Source organism: Ammospiza caudacuta, chromosome 10, assembly GCF_027887145.1.
Source record: "Ammospiza caudacuta isolate bAmmCau1 chromosome 10, bAmmCau1.pri, whole genome shotgun sequence".
NCBI lineage: Eukaryota > Metazoa > Chordata > Aves > Passeriformes > Passerellidae > Ammospiza > Ammospiza caudacuta.
Window position 1 is genome coordinate 16,803,727 of NC_080602.1, and position 17,855 is coordinate 16,821,581.

The following is a 17,855-nucleotide window of genomic DNA, read 5'->3' on the forward strand; positions in this document are numbered from 1 at the left end:
CCGGCCCGGCCCCGCCGTGCCCCCGCACTCGCGGGCCGCGCCCATAAATGCGGGGCGCCGCGGGCGCGGCGGGGCGATGGAGGCGGCGGGCGGGCGGGCGCTGCTGGCCGCCGTGGGGCTGCTGTCGGCGCTGAGCGCCGCGGGCACGCTGTTCCTGCTGGCGCAGTGGCGGGAGCTGGGCGCGGCGCTGCGGGAGCTGGAGGCGGCGGCGGGGAACGGCTCCGAGCGGGGGCCGCCCCCCGCGCCCGCGCCCGCCGCCCGCACCAAGCGCAGCCGCCGCGGGGAGCGCGCCCGCGCACACGTGCGCGCCGACGGCGACGAGATGATGATGATGCTCACCTACTCCATGGTGCCGGTACGGCCCCGCCGGGGCTGCCAGCGGGCCGGGGGCGGGAGAGCCGGGCTTGGCCCAACTGCGGCCCCGGGGCGGGCGCGCACCCGCCTTGGCTCCTGCGGGGCGGCTTTGCCTGGAGAGAGCGCGGGGCTCTGCCCCCTGCCTGCTCTGGGAATGCCGGGCTCGGCTCGCAGGGTACCACCCAACTTTGCAAACCAGACCTATACAGAGGGAGGGAGGCTGGGTGTGATGGGGGTTCGCAGTGGTCTTAGGATGGGACTCTATGTTTCTATTTTTCAGAAGGCTCGATTTATTGTTTTTTGATATATATTAAAACTATGCTAAAAGAATAGAAGAAAAAATTTCATCAGAAAGCTAGCTAAGAATAGAAAATGAATGAATAACAAAAGCTTGTGACTGACTGAGACAGTCCGGACAGCTGCACAGTGATTGGCCATTAATTGGAAACAATTACACGAGACCAATCACAGATCCGCCTGTTGCATTCCACAGCAGCAGATAGTCATTGTTTACGTTTTGGTCTTGAGGTCTCTCAGCTTCTCAGGAGAAAAAATCATAAAGAAAGGATTTTTCAGAAAATATCATAACTACAGTTGGTGGTTTAGTGAAACTCCAAAATTTCATTGCAATAACAAGCCTTCCAGTTTCCAGCGTTCCCAGTTTTTAAAGCTAACACCACTAACAGAGCCCCCGTGTGTTTTGTGCTGTTCAGCATCTCAGCATGAGGCACAGGATATCACCTGACATCTCTTTGAAACTGATCATGCCCTTCCAGTAAGTGCTAAATTTCAAGTGGTATTTGATGGATCAGGAGAACTGTATGTCCTTTCTGTGGTAGAACAGCACAGTTTTTTGCACATCAGTGAAAAGATGATGCTCAGTAGGAACTAATGTCATGCAGCTGAAAAATTACACAGGCTGTATAGCTGACAAATTTTGAATAGACTGAAGCGCTTTTGAATTTTGAGATAGAAGAAATGCAAGAAAAATATTACTATTGAGAGAACTTTGGTGGAAACTGTCCCAGTAAGGGCTGCAGGTCTACATGCACAAAAGTGTAACTCAGGCTCTAACTCGTGTATTAATGTTGCTGGTTTAAAAAACTGTTTAGAGAAAATACCTCTTCAGTCATGTTCTGATGGCATTTCTGTTAATAAACTATTGCAATCCTCATTTTACACTGATAACATCTCCACTAATATTAAAGCTAATGAGAGTGTCAAGCACAGGTGTTCAAAGCATGGAGTCATGATAACGACTTTGTTTGGGTTTTAGAGTAATATTTTTTTAAGCTAGGCCTTCTAAGTTGTTGTGCTTTAAGTTTAGAATTTGCAGCACAAGACTTCTGCAAAAAGTAAAAGTCTGTAAAGTCACATAATTTTGTACTCAAAACTGTCTTTTAAAGAACTTATTTTAGGAAGTCATCCCTGAATTTGGCAGGTGCAGTTTGTTTTGCTCTATCTGATACGAATTGCTCTTTTGAGTCCAAAAGATCCACAAATAAAATTATTGGGGAAAGGATTCTGATCCTGATAGGGCTTGAAGACAGCCAATGCCATTTATGCTAGGTGCTCAGACTGGGATCATTAGTTGCAGGTGAGTGTCTGGATAATTTTGACAGTGGCCATTAAATGTGCTACTCTGCTGTCAATAGGTACCATGATTACATTACATTAATTTTATTGCCCTCTCCACCTAGGACTGAGCACATTGTGTATATTTGAACAGCACGTGGCCAGACTGTGCACTTGTGCCTCTAAATGTCCACTGTGACTATGCTGTGTGTGATGTGCTTCATTTAAACCTGTGTATCCTGCAGGGAGCTCCTTGGGAGGGTTTGATGCCTTTTTATTCTTACTCCCATCAAACATTTTTCATTCTGGCCACTGCCACAGTGTGTAACTGCGTGCAGAATCATTTGCTCAAGGGGAAAAGAGCTCTTAGAAAAATATTCAAGCACCCCCTCCTCCCACTCCCGCATTTCTGTATTTTGAATCTAACTCCCACTAATGTAATTTGAAGACTTGGCTACTTTTGTAGTGTGAGACAAAATTCCTCAGAGTTGGTGGGATGACCCCTGTGGCACTGGTGGCCCCTGTTCAATGTGGGCCTGAGCAGAGGCTTGGTCTGAACAGATTCTCTCTGGAGATTAGATCAGAGCTAAATCATGTTAGCTCTAATAAAACAAGCACATTTTTTGTTAAAGGCCTCTTATTTAAGTATATGTATATTTATTTTGCAAGTGAGTAAAAATAGCAAACTGGCAAATCTGCTGCTGCAGAAAGGCTGATGGGAGGGTACAGGCCAAGATTCAAAGTGTGATTTGAGACAGTGCAAGAGATGATGGCTACCAATTATCTGAGTAATATTTCATAGTTTAGGAGTTTATTTTATTTTTATTATCCCACCATTTCTCCATGAGGAAACTAAGATTTTAGCATTTAAATTATATATTTTTATCCGTAGCTTTTCTTAGTGATGATGCTGGTTGTGAATGGTATCTTTCATAGCTAAGCTGGAGGTTCTGTCACAGGCTATTTGCACTTCTTGAGTGCCCTGTTTTTTAATTGCCACCTGAGTTGCACTGACTGGTAAAAGTAGTGCTGCTGAGATAATTGGAGGGCTCCAAAGCGAGCTGTGATCACTTCAACAACCTCAACAGAACTATTTAAATTAAAATGCTGTTAGAATTAGAGTGCATATGGACAACATGTATTTTACAAATTACAGGGTAGGAGCCAAGTGTTTTTGAGGAGTGTGAGGGGAAAGAAAACAAGCATATTCTGATATTCAGAATCAGTTAGCACTTCTCAGCTAATTTAAACAGTCTGAAATTCTAAATGTACTGTTCCAGTACAGTCTGGAATCAGTACATTCTCAGCAGGTATCAGACAGAACAGAAACTCGTTGTCAAATATGGTTTGGTTTTGCAGCAAAAGGATATTTTCCACTAAACTAATTGTCATCTATTTGAGTCTGTTAGATTTGACAGTTGAAACTAATGATGGATTAATTTAAAAAATAATGATTGACAGTGGCAAATAACCTTGCTAGGATTAAGCTTTAATCTGCCTTTCAGATTGCCTTGCACTTGTTCCTTCTGTCTTTTGGGACTAGTGCATTCCATTAATTTCTATTAATTGTAGATAGAGTAACTGCACAAAGATCAACAAATGTGCAGCTCTGGGTAAATGGTTCATAAATTATCACTCATTGCACAGCCCTGAAATAGTGACCCTTTCTTTTCTGGCTGTAAACATTAGACTTTCCCATAGAGAGCTCAGGGACTTGCAGAGATCATGGTCATAATATTTCTGCTGTTTGTTTTGATGAGTCGCAAAATGTTTTAGTGTTGACTCTCATTATGCAGGACATGTAATGTGAATGTTTGCTCAGCCAAGAACTGTGTATTTTGACTCCTCTATTGATAAATTTTAGTCTACTCTAGATTAAAAGCCTCTTTATGAACGTGTCTTCCAGCTTGATTTAATGAAGACTCATCTTTTTGTTTGAATTATTTTGAGTGGATGAAGGTCCATTTCAAATTTGCACATCTTGGTTATTCAAAGATAAGAAATTGCTTACTTGGAACACAGGTCATCTTCCTCCCTGGGTATGCTTCATTAGAAAAGTTCCCATCACTTAATACAAACATAAAATAAAATTGAATGTAGTTTTTATTGGCTGATAATTGGATTTTAATACCTTCTGCTGATAGAGTCCATGCTTGGACAACCATATGTGTTCCAGTAATGTGTGAATTTTAATGACTAAGTGATGTGTGGAGTTGTCTGCCCAATATTTTATTCATATTTTCAGTAAGGATTAAACTGAGGTTCCACTGCCCAAAGAGATGGATGGTGTAACAGTGTTACAGAATTCTGAATAGCTCATTTGAATAAGCACAGAGGGCCAGTAGTATCTTTGGGTTTGGAATTATTTCTGTAGGTAAAGTGAACCGGATACTTTTATGAAATACATTGTTTTCAACTTTAATTTCTTTGCAATATTAGGTCCGAGTGATGGTGGATTTGTGTAACAGCACAAAGGGGATATGTTTAACAGGTATGTTTGCTGCCTTAATTATTACACCTATGTTACCTCCAGGAACCCAGAAACAGTGTTTTCAAAGAACCTGAGATCAATAACTATGTCAAAATACTGCTATTTATCAGAGTTTTAAAAAAAGGTTAATATGTACCACTTTTATCTGTATCCTCTGAATATAAAAGCTGGAATTCAAGGAACTCAATTGATGCTACTTGGAGCCATTTCTCTTTGATGTCATTTTCATAAGCAAATCTTTTAGACTTGGGTGTTTCAAATACCAGCTGAGGTTTAGTCACAATATTTTTGCATATGTCACACTTCATGCCTAACACAGGATGAACAGGCAGGGGGTAGAGACTCGCTCCCATTGTTCCAAGTGCAGCGGAGCAGTGGCACTTAGTGAGGTCTCATGTCACCAGTGAGGACCTGGAGCTGCTGATGGCTGAGTCCCGAGAAGGTGTGGAAAGCTTTGTGGGGTTTGGTGATGTGTCTGGTAGCAGCCAATTTAAGAGCTATGGTCCAGCTTGGAGGTCTGTCACAGAATGAGTTGTGTTCCTTTTGGAAATGAGAAGATTAGAAATAAGCCAGATTTATGAGTTAAAGAAAATGCTTCACTTGCTGTCTAGTTTGAATTTTCAATAAGGTCCATTTGACTCAACTGATTAAACATAAATGAGAACTACCATTGTACACACAGATGTTAAATAATATTTCTGGAGCTATACATCAGTTCTGATTGCAACAGTGGCTGAAGCACAGACAATCTAAGTTTTGGTATTTTTGGGCTTCAGACTTGTAAATTCATGTTACTTGGTGCCTTTTGCACCTTTTTTTCTCTTAACACCATTACTTGAGTGGCTTTCTCTGCTGTAGGCCTTAATGACATTCGTGGCTTTTCAAGCACCTTTCTTATGTATCTTATGCTTTTATAAGGAGCCTCAGCTCTAGGGATGAGGAAGGAATTCAATGCACTAATGGATGTAATATAGTGTGAAGGAAATAGCCATTTACTGGCAGAAAGATGTTAACTGATATTACTGCCTGTACTGATTAAAAGGGATGATTCCTGTAATGGTATTGTAAAATGGTTTTCACTTTACTCATAATGCTTCATAATTAATGCTGAAATTGTTATCTTTAGGGAAATCTAGTAATTACTGTTATTTTCTGTTGTAAAAAGTGGTTGAAACAAGGCAGTACTTTGGCTGGATAAAAATGTTGAGAGTTAACTTGGTTCTTTAATTGCAACTGTCACCTTTGTCTTCTCCAATTGGTTTTCCATTTAAAAATTTTTGATGTGTATTGGGGATCACAGGTGAGGAATCACAGACATTGTTCTGGTTAATCTTTCTTTACTCTTGCCTGCTATGCTTGCTTCTCTTTAGGGCCCTACATATACGCTGTCTAAGAGTGAGGCAGATTTTTCTGTATTAGAAGTTGCTGAATGACTGAAGCAAATCCAATTTCTAAATGTACCAACCAGTTTCTGTGGGAAGCTTGATCCAGACTGGATAAGTCACATGTGAAAACTCTGACTGTTTATATCAATGACAAGACTTTTTTTTCTTTCTTAAATAGTCTTAGTTCTGAATTGCAATCTGTAAAACACAGGGAAGTGTGGCATGTATTTTTAATGTGTATCCAACAGGATTTTTAATTGTGACATTCATCAGTGTTGTAAAGCCAATATTCTTCCACTAGAAGAGGTTTTTGAAGAACATAAAGGAAATATGACTGTGAGGTGTCTTGCATCCATGGCTTTGTGAAGGCACCAAAGCCCCTGACAGTGAGGTTACATTGCAGAGGTTTTTGCCAAACTTTTGTCAATTGAAATTTGAAAAAAACAAAACATGTTTATGTAAAGGTGTTACTCTTTTGACAAGTCTCAGTCACTGCTAATGCTCAAAGTTATTTATAATATAAAGCAGGTAAACAGATAAATGCTCATTTTGAAATTGGAGGGATTTTCTTACCCTTTTACTGTTCGGATCTAGTGCTCATCAGTTCAGTTTGGAATTGCTTTGTTTTCTTGCTAGGTTAAACTCACTATTTCTTCTTTCTTGTGTTGTTTTTTTTTTTTTTTTTTTCTTTCTCTTGTTATAGGCCCCCCAGGACCCCCAGGTAAGACACTTGGACAATTTCAGTAACATTTGGGGGTAATTGAAACAGTTGCTGGTACAAAACATTGAAATGCAGAAATGCATCTTTCACAAAATTGTCTTCCCTTGCTAATTAGATAAAGGGAGGGTTGAATGACTGCCTGCCTTGATACTGCTTGTATTTAAGTCAGTTCATGTCCCTTTTGAGAGAGGGGAGGTTTTAGACATTTTAATTTTCTAGTGGAGGAAGTAGAACATTTAATCAAAAGCATGTTTATGATTTTGTTTAAGTAGCATCTAGGTGAAGAGATGAACTTATATATTAACGTCCCAAGGAAATGGATATTACAATTTAACACTAAAATGATCTTTTAAAAAAATATTGGTTACTGATTACACCTTCCCACCTCCCCTATAACTTTTCCTCCTTTCTTACTGAATTCTGTCTCAGTTCTCAGGTGGTTGCAAGGCTATGTTATGAATGGTTACTTGTTTTCTATCTGTGCTGCTTAACCTGTGGGTCTGCTTGGAAAAATTCTCTTTATCAGAAAAGTATGAGTTATATTTTGCTGGGGTTTAAATATATAAATAAACATGCTGCATGTAAAGATAGTAGATTTCATGGTAACTTGCATTCAACTGAGAAAATTAATTTATGCTGTTTGCTTTGATCAGGGCCTCCTGGGCTGCCTGGCTACAATGGATCAGATGGAATCCCAGGAACTCCAGGACAAAAGGGAGAACCAGGAGTAAATGGAAAAAGAGGAAAAATAGGTACAGCTTCCCTTCATATTAGGTTACAGTACTGCTTTGAAATCCAAAGAAATTACAGCTATCCAGCTAAATAGAGGTGAAGTGCATCCATAACTAGAGTGGATATGGTTTGTAGTAAAAAATATTTATTTATTGGTGCTTAATACTGGAGCAGTGCTCTTGATACTGAAACGGTTTTTATTTCTAGGTTTGCCAGGACCAAAAGGTGATCAAGGACAGAAAGGAGAACCAGGAGAAATGGGTTTGCCTGGCAAGGATGGTATGCCAGGAGGAAAAGGTGCAAGGGGATCCAAGAGAAAAAAGGGGGATGCAAACAATGATGTAATATTAGAAGGTAGAGAAAAGTGCTCTTGGGAGCTCTCTTGCAACAGTGTACTTGACAGAAAAAGATATGCTTCACTTCTGAAGCATGAATATGATCTGCAAGGGGAAGACCAACCTGTCCAAATAGGGTTTATATACACAGGGAAGTCTGAGTATTGCTATGCACAGGAGATTGTTCTCTTTGCAAGGCAAGTCTTCACAAAAACATTTCTGCTTGGCCTTTGGGTTGAAGTGTGTGTGAATATCACCCTTTCCAGAATGATTTCATACATTTGACTTCCTCCTGCTCCAGTGTAGTTTTATTTTTCTATTAGAAAATGAGGGGCAGATTTCACTCAGGAATATGTGAAGCAGCCAAATATAAACTGTGTAAAATCACAGCAGTGTAGCATCTGAAATGGTAACTCTCTAATGGGCCTGTAATCCAGACAGATAAAATGCATTGATGTGCTACTCCTTGTGAAGCTCTATCTGGTTCACTTTCTAACAAACAGCATTTCAGAGAGTTTATTGCACCATATTCTGTACTCAGGAACCTCTGAAGAAAGAGAGAGGCTGTTCTGTGGGTGTCCTGTGGACATGCACAGTTCTCTGCAGGTTTCCTGCTGCCTGGGGAAGGGCTGTGTCCTGACACTGCATTTTGTACCCAGGTGCAAAAGGTGAGCCTGGACCACCTGGGCCCCCTGGACCTCCTGGACCCCCAGGGCCTCCAGGTAAACGTAAAGGTAAAGCCAAAGTGGAGCTTCAGGAGAACATCTACAGCAGCAAATGCACAGGTTAGTGCTTTCCAGTGTTCTTTGCCATTAAACCAAGATTAAACCATTGCTTCAAGGCTCAAAACAGTCAGCATGGGTTTAGTTTTGCTGGCACCACTAAAACTGCATAAGCTTAAAGCTGAACATGTGTTCAGGTGCTTTGCTGAAATACAGTTTGTGTAAGGCAGCAGCCTTACACATGTTGGTCTTCTAATTGTGTTTTGGTAATGCTCAGGCAAAGTATTTACAAATGGTGTCTTCTATTAGGTGGGATAAATTTGGAAAGAAAGAGAAATGCAGCTGAAAGAGTTGGCTTTTAGATAATGAATATTTAATTTTAGATGTAAATATAAACCCCTGATTCTGGACCATTGAAGTGTCAGAACAGAGCCCAGGGAGCCTCCTTACAGTGGACAGGAGAGAGCTGGAGCAGAAATCTCATCCTATTTGAAATTCAGAAATGCATCAACTGTTGTATGAGATAATTGGGCCATTTGCTCAGGTGGCCTCTTTTCAAGTCCTGAAACAAACTGAAATGCTTTGGAGGATAAGCTCTCTGATGGATTTCTGATGGATTTTAAATTGCAGCAGGAAAATGGGAGTTACACTCAAATAACTCTGCAAAGATGAGATCTTCCTCGATGAGCTTTTATGTTTTATGACTCAGCAAACCATGAGATCTTATTACTAAATTTCAAGGAATAATCCAGATTTTGTAATTAAATATTCATTACTCTTTCAAGGAAAGAAAATACTTATGCTGAATTACAATTGTAATTAATTTATTGCATAAGAATACAAGCCTGGCTTTTTCAAAATAAATTTTGAATCTGGTAAAACTTAGTTTCTTCAAGAGAAGAGAATAATTAGTTGGAAGTGCAGGTATAATTTTTCTCTCTGGTACTTTGGTTAATTCTGGAAGAAACAAAACATCTCTGCTCCATCCTTCCCACCTTCCCCCAACAGACCAAATGAATAGTTTTAATGACTTTTAAACTCTATTAACTCTCACCCAGAATATTTTATGATGGGAAGCAGCGGGATATTTATCTTGGTTTTTGATGGGAAGAAAGTAGTGAAAATTTCCCATAAGAATCTCTGATTGAAAACTGTCTCTTTAATTTTAGTTGCTTTCTAATCCATGCAGCTGGAAATACTGCAAATATTCTCAAAGGCAAATCCTGCACTCAGCTCTGCTACAAACCCTGAGCTGGCCCTTGGCTATCCAATAGTTTTAGATAAATTGCTGTACAGGGAACTGCTCCTTCAGTCAACTTCATCTATTAGACTCAGCCCAAGAAAAATCATCTTGTGCATTGCAATTTATAATTGCTGCTGAGTGATTTTGTTTTTTGAAATATTCTGGAAGTATTTTGGGATCAGAAGCTGGAAGGGGATCTCGAGGGATTGGTAAATTCTATCTGTAGGCATTCAGCTTACCATGGCTGGGTGGACTGTTTGTCCCTTACTTGGAGATACACTGTGATCACTTGCAAATTTTCAATGTCATCTCACCAAATGCCCTAGATAATGGAAGGGAGAAATACATGTTGTTCTTGCTCCATCTTGGAGTAGTTTTCTTCTGCAGGAACAAAAGGAGGATATGACCTAAAGGAGAAAACAACAATGCAGTATTATCTGTCCTTTCTTTCCTGCATGTCATGGTACCCTTTCAGCATTACTTTATATTTTTTTCCTATTTTTAACTATCTTTGTCACTTAAACTTGATCACAGACCTGTAAATCCTAGAAATATATTAGAAGGCAACAATGAAAATGCAAGTCTAAAAAATGTGCAGCCTGTGTGTAAAGCACAGCCTGTCTGAGAAGCTGGAGATAAAAGTTAAGAATGGAATTAGAAAACAAGGCTACAATGAAAAAAGCAGAAAGATGAGAACTGTTCTCTGTGGTTATTCACTCTAAGCAAACCGAAATGTGTCACATTGTTTTAAGGGCAGAAGTGATACTTGGCTCTAAAGAAAATGGTCCATAAAAAATTTAATTCAGGCATTATTTTAAAAGTGAATTCTAAGAGCAAATCCAGCCAGCTAGTCCTTAAATTGCTGTGGGACAGGGAAAAATATTTCCAGGTGTTTGATTCTAATGTGATTCTAACCATTTCTATGTGTGTCAATAATATAATGTGTCATTTCCCTTAGTATTTCATCCTGCTTCTTTAGTGGCATGGATGTCAAGCTCATGCATTATGTACTCAAAGCATGTGTACCTGTTTTATTACTGTCTTGGGCATTAACAACACGACCAAAATGTTCTATTGCTAACAGGATCAACCCTCTCTTCTGGTCTGTGGGGATTTGTGCATGAAGGTTTTGTGTTTAACAACTACTCCTTCCCAACAAAATGCTTTTTCTCTTACTGAATCAGCCATTTTCCAGCTTCCTCAGCTGCCCAAAGTTATGTCATGAAAAGGGCAACTCTCTCTTCCTAAGTGGCTACTCAGAAATTCACAGCTAAGGAACTAAATCTGTTGATTTAATTAGTTACTCCTCAAAGTTGACTGTCAGCCTCAACACTTCATTTCCTTGGCAGAAGTGAGAGCAAGTTTTTTCTTATCTCATTTTTGACCACACCAACATAAGCATTTTTTTTTTCCAGATGAAGCAAAATCCCAGTTATCATTCCTTTATTTTAGTGGAGTCACTGATGTGTCCATCTATCATGTCAAATAGGGTAAAACAAGTAATTTTTCTCTTTCTCCCTCCACCCTAGATGAGATATGTGGTGTACCAAATGATGATACCCTCGCTGGAAAGGCTGAAGACAGAACCCCAGAACCCCCTTCAAAAAAAGCTGGTAACCTGCTACGAAGTGTGACTGGAGTGCTACTTTCTCTCAGTGTCACAGATCATGGACATGTGCTTTTTCCCCACAGAATGTGTCATAACGTCTGTAGGAAGTCCTGATCAGTATGTCAGTGTACAGCAAACGTTTGGAACTTGGATGAGGGAACCTGCCAACATAAGTGATGAAAGGATTTGGCTCACCATGCATTTTTTAGGTATTTTTAGTAGTAGTCACTGACCAAAAATCTGTTATCTGACATTCCTTCCTTAATCCTTTCAACCTAAACTTGTAAGAATGATGAGTTTTTACCTACCTCTTTTTCAGAATATTTTCCACATTACCTGTTTAATACTTGACTATACATATGGCTGTAGGCATTTTAGACATATCTTTAGACATTTTCAGAGTCAACATCAGATTTTTAAAAATAGCTTTATGTTTGGGGTTTTTTTTTTTACTAAATCCAAGTTTAAATGTCTATTGTTTGTGGCCTTTTATCTTTTTCTTTCAAGAGTTTCTGTTTCCTATGGCTTTACTTCCTTAAATTGTAGCTCGGAGTTTTGCCTTTTTGTTTAGCTAGGCATGAAAATGAGGCAACTGCTGCAAAAGCTACATTTAGAGCAGGGAAATGTTCAGGACTTAAGTGGGAAAAGGAAATATTTCTGCATACACATCACCTGTGTTCAGAATGAGGACCTATTAGGTCTGTGGGAAGCAGGCTCTTGATCATCTTTTCTATAAATTACTCTTGTGTGTCTCTGGATTCTTTTTTTGCATTCCAGCAATGTGAATCACTATTGAAAACACAAATACAATTGTGTTTGTCTGATAGTTGATTGAGATGGACTTTCAGTAGAGACTGAACTTTAGTATAGAGATCTCAAAATTAGATGAACCAAATGATAGTTCTTTTTTTAACATGTTTTCCTCTTTGTTTAGGAAACTATATTAAAGAATATGAAAATTTCGATGCCTTGCTGAATGGCAGCTACAGGATCATTAACATCACAGGACTTTTCTATGGATGTGGTCATGCAGTACAAAACAATCATCTCTACTACCATCAGGGAGGAACCAGTTACATTCAGAAGTAAGTCAAAGATAGTTGGCCTAAGACAAGTGAAGTTGTGAAAGGAGGAGCAATGGGTTGGAGTGCCAGAGCTGAACCTCAGAAAAGCAGACAATTCTCCTTGTGGCATTTTGTATTTCTTTTTGGTCCTACCTAAACAGGAAGAACAGAGGAATGGTTCAGAGCTTTTTCCAGGACGGAAAAACTCATTCTTTCCAATCTGTAACAAAAATATGGGCCACCAGCCTTCCACTTTGTGTGCGCAGATGTTGTGGGAAGAGGAAAACTGGGAGAATAACTCAGGGCCACTACTCTGCTGTGACAATTCTTTAGGCATTGTTCAGCCCTGTGTCTCAGGGGTTCACTTCTGCAGTTACCATGTCATAGAGCAACAGGTCCCCAGGATGAACAAGATGCCATGTGCAGAGAGGACAACAAATTCTCTTGGCTATCCTGGGATCCAACCAGGTAGAGACAGGTTCTATTGAACATTAGATTGCTGTGGGTGTTCTTCAGCTCAGATTCTTTGCTGTGTTCATAATCACAAGAAAGAAATGAGAACTGACTAAGGAATTAGGGTACCAGAAGAAAGGATTGCATTTAGAAGAATAAGCTGTGCACCTACCTGCATCTGAGTCAGAAGTGGTTCAGCTGCAGTGTGGGAGGTGTAGGTGGGTGGTTTTGTGACCATGGCCTACTCATGAAACTTGGCTTTGCAGAGCCCTTGCTGTGCTCTGCTCTGGCTGGCAGCAGCAGGGAATGCTGCTGGCACAGAGGGGGAGCACTGAGGCACCTGCTGAGGACAGGGCAACCTGGAAATTTGCACATTCCACTGGGGAGGAGGGGCTCCAGTGTTTGATTTCCTCATAATAAGAAGTTTCTACTACTTTCCTGATACATCTCCCCAAACTAGAACTGAGAATTACATCTCTTATTTAACTTTCTACTGAAGACAGAGACAAACAATACAAATCAACCCCAGAATCTCACCTTGTGGGAAGAGCCAAAGACAGTCCAAGGGCAAGTGAAAGATTGCTTGTTCTTTCAAGTTCTTACACGACTCTGATGTCTGAGCCAAGAACATTTACTATACTTTGATGTCTGTTCCCAAGCAGGTGTGAGTGCTGCCTTCCTATACTCATGTGCATGCCAAGGAATGTGAGCAAGCTGCAAGGATTCTATAATATTTATTCTGCCAAGCACAAGCTCACTTTTTGGCAGCCTCCTTTAAACATATTTTGGCTTTTTCTCTGGTAGTCTGTAAAAGACCATCACTGTCTAAGCAATACACAGTGATAGGGCAGAGATTCCTCACCCTGCATACCATTAATCAGGAAATGCCTTCATATACAGATGAACACAAACCGTTGGTGGAATTTTCAAATCCTCTCGAGCTGCTGAGAAATGGCCTTTCTGTTCTGTTCTTCACTCTGAGATTATTTACCTTCAGCACAGACAGAATGAGGCAGTATGGATTCTGTGACATTGAAGTCCTTGAATTTGGGCTCCATAAAAGCTTCTGGGAGTTGTTGTATTGTTTTAATGGAAAGTAGAGGTGAGGATCTGGTTAGTCCATTTCACAAATGTTGTAAAAACATTCAAAAAGAGTTTCTTGTCATATTTAAAAGCAGGCAAAACTAGGTTTGTCTGAACCTTGGCAGGTTTTCTCATGATGGTCAGACCTCCAACACTGTGATAGTTTCATTCTTTTTACTTTGGTTCATAACATGCGTTACTATCTCTGTTATTTTTGATTGACTTTGTTGATATTAGTGATCAGAAAAATGTTTGTAGCTTGATTTCTTGTGGTTGATGAAACTATTACACTATATCTTGTCATTTACCCCAGGATGTCAGAATATCAAAGAATTTCAGAACCATTTGGAATTCCAGGCTGGACTGTCCCTGACTGGGGGAGCCCAAAAGAACCTGGGAATTAAACTTCACTTTTTTGCTCCCTTCCAGATTTTCATGTGTAAATAACAGGAAAAGATAGGGTGTCATGTACTGCAGAACTTGTGAATCTTGAGGTGCTTTCTATCTTGTTGGCTTTTAGTAGAAGAGAATCCTGAAAAAAAATCTGCATTTCTGACCAACTAGTCCTGTTAAGGTCTGTCCTTTTAGCCCTTGCATGAGGTTATTTATAGATGTGAAACAATGAACATGATTAACAGGGTTGACACATGTATTTCTCAAATCTCTTCCAGCCTTTAACTGGCTGTTTTATTGCACACACATGCTGCTGGAATATGGAGTTGCTGCAGATGTGAGTTTTACAAAAGCTGAGGGGAATGATCTAAGTTGGGTATTCTTGACTTTTCTTACCATGGTTTTTCCAATATATGCTATCCATGCTGCTTAAACAGAAAAATTATTCTTCCAGTATTGCATGTTCCTGGATCTGAACTGTTCCTGTGATTAAGCCTATCTTTTCAGAAAAAATACTTGCAAGTGTAGCACATTCCTTTATTGAGTAGTATTTTTCCCCTCCTCTCTTTGAAGCATGGAGCTATACAGTGAGAGAGAAGTCAGATACTGAAATGTGCTTCTTTGCAGAGGGCATTATTTAAAAAGATAAAGCCATGCTCTCCCTGCCTTTGCTGAAACCCAGTGTTATTGGGTTATTAAATGCTGACAGCAGATGTGTCTCAGGAAGAGCTGATTATCCTCCTAAACCAGTACAGGAACATGATTTAGCCGCTCACTGCTCCTGCCCTCAGATTATCAACCTATTAAGGAATCTCAAGGAATAAAAACAATTTTATACATCAGAGATGGAAGAATTCAGACTGTCCCATTGAGGCCAGTATAAGGTCACAATTTTGGCTCTGCAAAAGTAGGATTTTAATTCCTTTGATGTCTACTTGAGTAAACCACCACATTATCTGGACTGTTTTCATCAGAGGAACTCCAAGACTAGGTGAAGCTGCCCAGAATTCATGCTGCTTTGGTCGATCACATTTTCTTCCTTTAGCTCCCACCTAGTCCATAAGCAAACTTTTGTACAGATTCCATTTCCCAATTTTGGGCCTTCACCTGGTATTCAATTCTTTTTCATACCTGTTCCTTTTAGTTGCTTCTTTCATCTTGGTGATAATAAAGCTCACAGACTAAATGAAGTGAAACCTACCAAAAGCAAATCCATGTTCTTGCACACCTTTCAGATTGGTTATGACTTTATAATTTTCTCCTAGTGTTTTGGAAGGTCCTTTGAGAACTTAGTCTTAAAAGACATCAGAATGCTCCTTGAACAGATATTTTCAACACTACCTCTATCAGTGGTTCACCACCCTGTGTGTGTGTGTGCTGAGCTCTGGTCACCTGTACTGAATCCTTCCTGTATCTCATTTCAGGTTCGGGCTCGATAAAGACTCGCAGCACACCCTGCACATCAAAAAGGCCTTACACCAGGGCAAGAACTACCTCTTCTCTAACTCCAAGACGTATTTCAACATAGCAGTGGATGAGAAGGGTCTTTGGATTATATATGCATCAAGCATTGATGAAAATATAATGGTAGCCAACATTGATGAAGAAAGCTTCTCAGTCAATTGGCACATCAATACCACCTATCCTAAATCCAAGGCTGGTAATGCATTCATAGCCTGTGGCATTCTGTATGTTACTGACACTAAGGACACGACAGTAAGTTTTGCTTTTGATTTACTGAAAGGGAAGCAGATTGATGCAAGGTTTAAGTTACGGTCTTCACAGTCTATTCTTGCTATGCTGTCGTACAGTCTGCGAGACAAGAATTTGTACACGTGGGAGAACGGAAGCTTAATGGTATACCCAGTCCGTTTTGGCACATGAATATATTTTCACATGCCACCTTTGACTAAAGCATCTGTTTAAACTCTATGACATACACATGGGGGTCTCTTCACTTGGAATAATTTTCTGTTTGCTGCTGGTGGTGTGTAAGTGTGTATGAAAGGGAGATCAGGTGCCTTTGTATAAACACACTTCAATTACATAGGCCATCCTCATCTTTTAAAAAAATTTTTGTTCACTATTGCGGATAGCACACAGCATAGACATACTTTTGTTTTTCCTGTTACTCAGCTGATAATTGTGTCTAATGTACATTGATTATTCCATCAGCAGAGACTATTTGTAACTTTTATTTACCATCATCTTCTCTGCAATAATTTTCTAGTCAGTGATGACAGTCTAATATAAACACCTAAATAATGAACTTTTGTGTACAAATACCTTTGTCACTTTCATTTAATTTCCATGGATTCTGTGTGACCACTTTTTCTGGACAAAGTTTTAAAACTTTTAAAATAATGGGAATGGAAATACTTGTTTAAATAGAAAAAAAAGCAGAAAGCTTAAAATTTGACAAGTCAAATCAAATGTTAATAATCAAAAGCAAAATCCAGCTAAAGGAAAATGGGAATAATGACATTAAATACAACTGAATAGACATGAATTGTGTTTCTTTAAAATTAAAGGCATAACCTTTATGATTAAAATTTCATTTTTAATGGTATTTGAGTTTCTTGTGTTGCTGCAGACTCTTCCTTGGCTCTCACTGCCATGCAAACTATACCAGTATAACTTGCTTATAGCTATTTAATAAGGCATATTACTAAAATAAAATGTCCCCACATTGATCCACACAAATGAAATCATAAAATGAAGGGTGTACTTTTTTGCTGCTATTTTTAGAATCATCATGCTGCTTAGTGACTTAATCTGTTGTTAACTGTAAGTCTGAGACTGCCAATTCATATTCAAATTTTTGAGTTGAAGGTGAGAAATAATAGGAACTTTTTAATTTTAATTTTGTTCTGGTATTTCAGATTTCTAAATTTAATGTTGGAACAAAAACCTCTCCTGTTGTTTTATCTATCTAGATTCAAAATCACGGTCTTGGAAAACCCCTGCCTGAATTTCTAAGCTGCCTGTGCATATTGCTAAAGTTCATGGAGTGCACTCAAATACTTAGGAGCAAAGTGTTATTTAAATCCTGAACTGCACTGAGCTGTTTAATACCTGTATGATCCAGGCCCTGTTGAAGGGATTAATGAATTTGGGAATGTCTGTGCCTGCAGAACCTTGTTTAGCAAATGTGCTGGAGGAATCCCTCTGCTGCAGCTAAGCTCCAGTGTGTGGCACAGGGATGGCTGGGCTCTTCTCAGGATACTTGCTGTTATCACTAAGGTCCTGCATGCTAAGGAGAGAGATGCAGAAGGGAACAAAAATCATGATTAATGCTTTGAACTAGTTTATACACCAGAACTCACAAACTAAAAATTCTATCTATACCTGTGTGACACTACACACTCCAGAGCTACAGTTCTGTGGGCTGCTTGTGACTTTTGGGGGGGGGTGTGAAGGTTTTGGTTGGGAGTTTTTTCATGTTTGTTTGTGGTATTTTTTTCAAAAATTGAAATGTGGTACTAATACCACAATACAGCTAAAATACCCCTAAAGTCAGCAATATACTCGGGCAAATACAGTTCAAGTCAGATGTGATATTTTCTAGATAATATACCTATGTCAAAGCATGGTAAACTTCTGCATAACATTGTTAAAACACTTGGATCAATGTCTTGGAGAAGGAATAGCCAGGAAATTCTACCTCCTTTCTCTTCTTCTTGCAGCTGTGGAAC

General features: G+C 39.6%; 1 protein-coding gene across 3 annotated transcripts; it reads left to right on the forward strand.

The window, feature by feature from the left end:
• The first annotated feature begins 204 nt into the window (after positions 1–204).
• On the forward strand, positions 205–16,698 carry GLDN (gliomedin). Of its 3 annotated transcripts, none has more exons than XM_058811540.1 (10): positions 205–355; positions 4,369–4,420; positions 6,509–6,526; positions 7,180–7,278; positions 7,466–7,612; positions 8,253–8,378; positions 11,088–11,171; positions 11,251–11,376; positions 12,102–12,252; positions 15,585–16,698. In XM_058811540.1, the coding sequence occupies exons 1-10, from the start codon at positions 323–325 to the stop codon at positions 16,042–16,044; spliced, it is 1,296 nt and encodes a 431-aa protein (XP_058667523.1). In that variant the 5' UTR covers positions 205–322; the 3' UTR covers positions 16,045–16,698. The 3 variants fall into 3 exon arrangements, with proteins under 3 accessions (XP_058667523.1, XP_058667524.1, XP_058667525.1); XM_058811541.1 differs by having other exon boundaries at positions 219–355; positions 7,466–7,555; XM_058811542.1 differs by having other exon boundaries at positions 219–355; positions 7,466–7,537.
• The last annotated feature ends 1,157 nt before the right edge of the window (positions 16,699–17,855 follow it).

Bases quoted from the DNA above. Each gene is read 5' to 3' on its own strand.
- GLDN (XM_058811540.1), top strand. From the start codon at position 323: ATGATGATGATGCTCACCTACTCCATGGTGCCG. The intron at 7,279-7,465 runs GTACAGCTTCCC...TTTTATTTCTAG, and splicing joins TGGAAAAAGAGGAAAAATAG to GTTTGCCAGGACCAAAAGGT. The intron at 7,613-8,252 runs GTAGAGAAAAGT...TTTTGTACCCAG, and splicing joins CAATGATGTAATATTAGAAG to GTGCAAAAGGTGAGCCTGGA.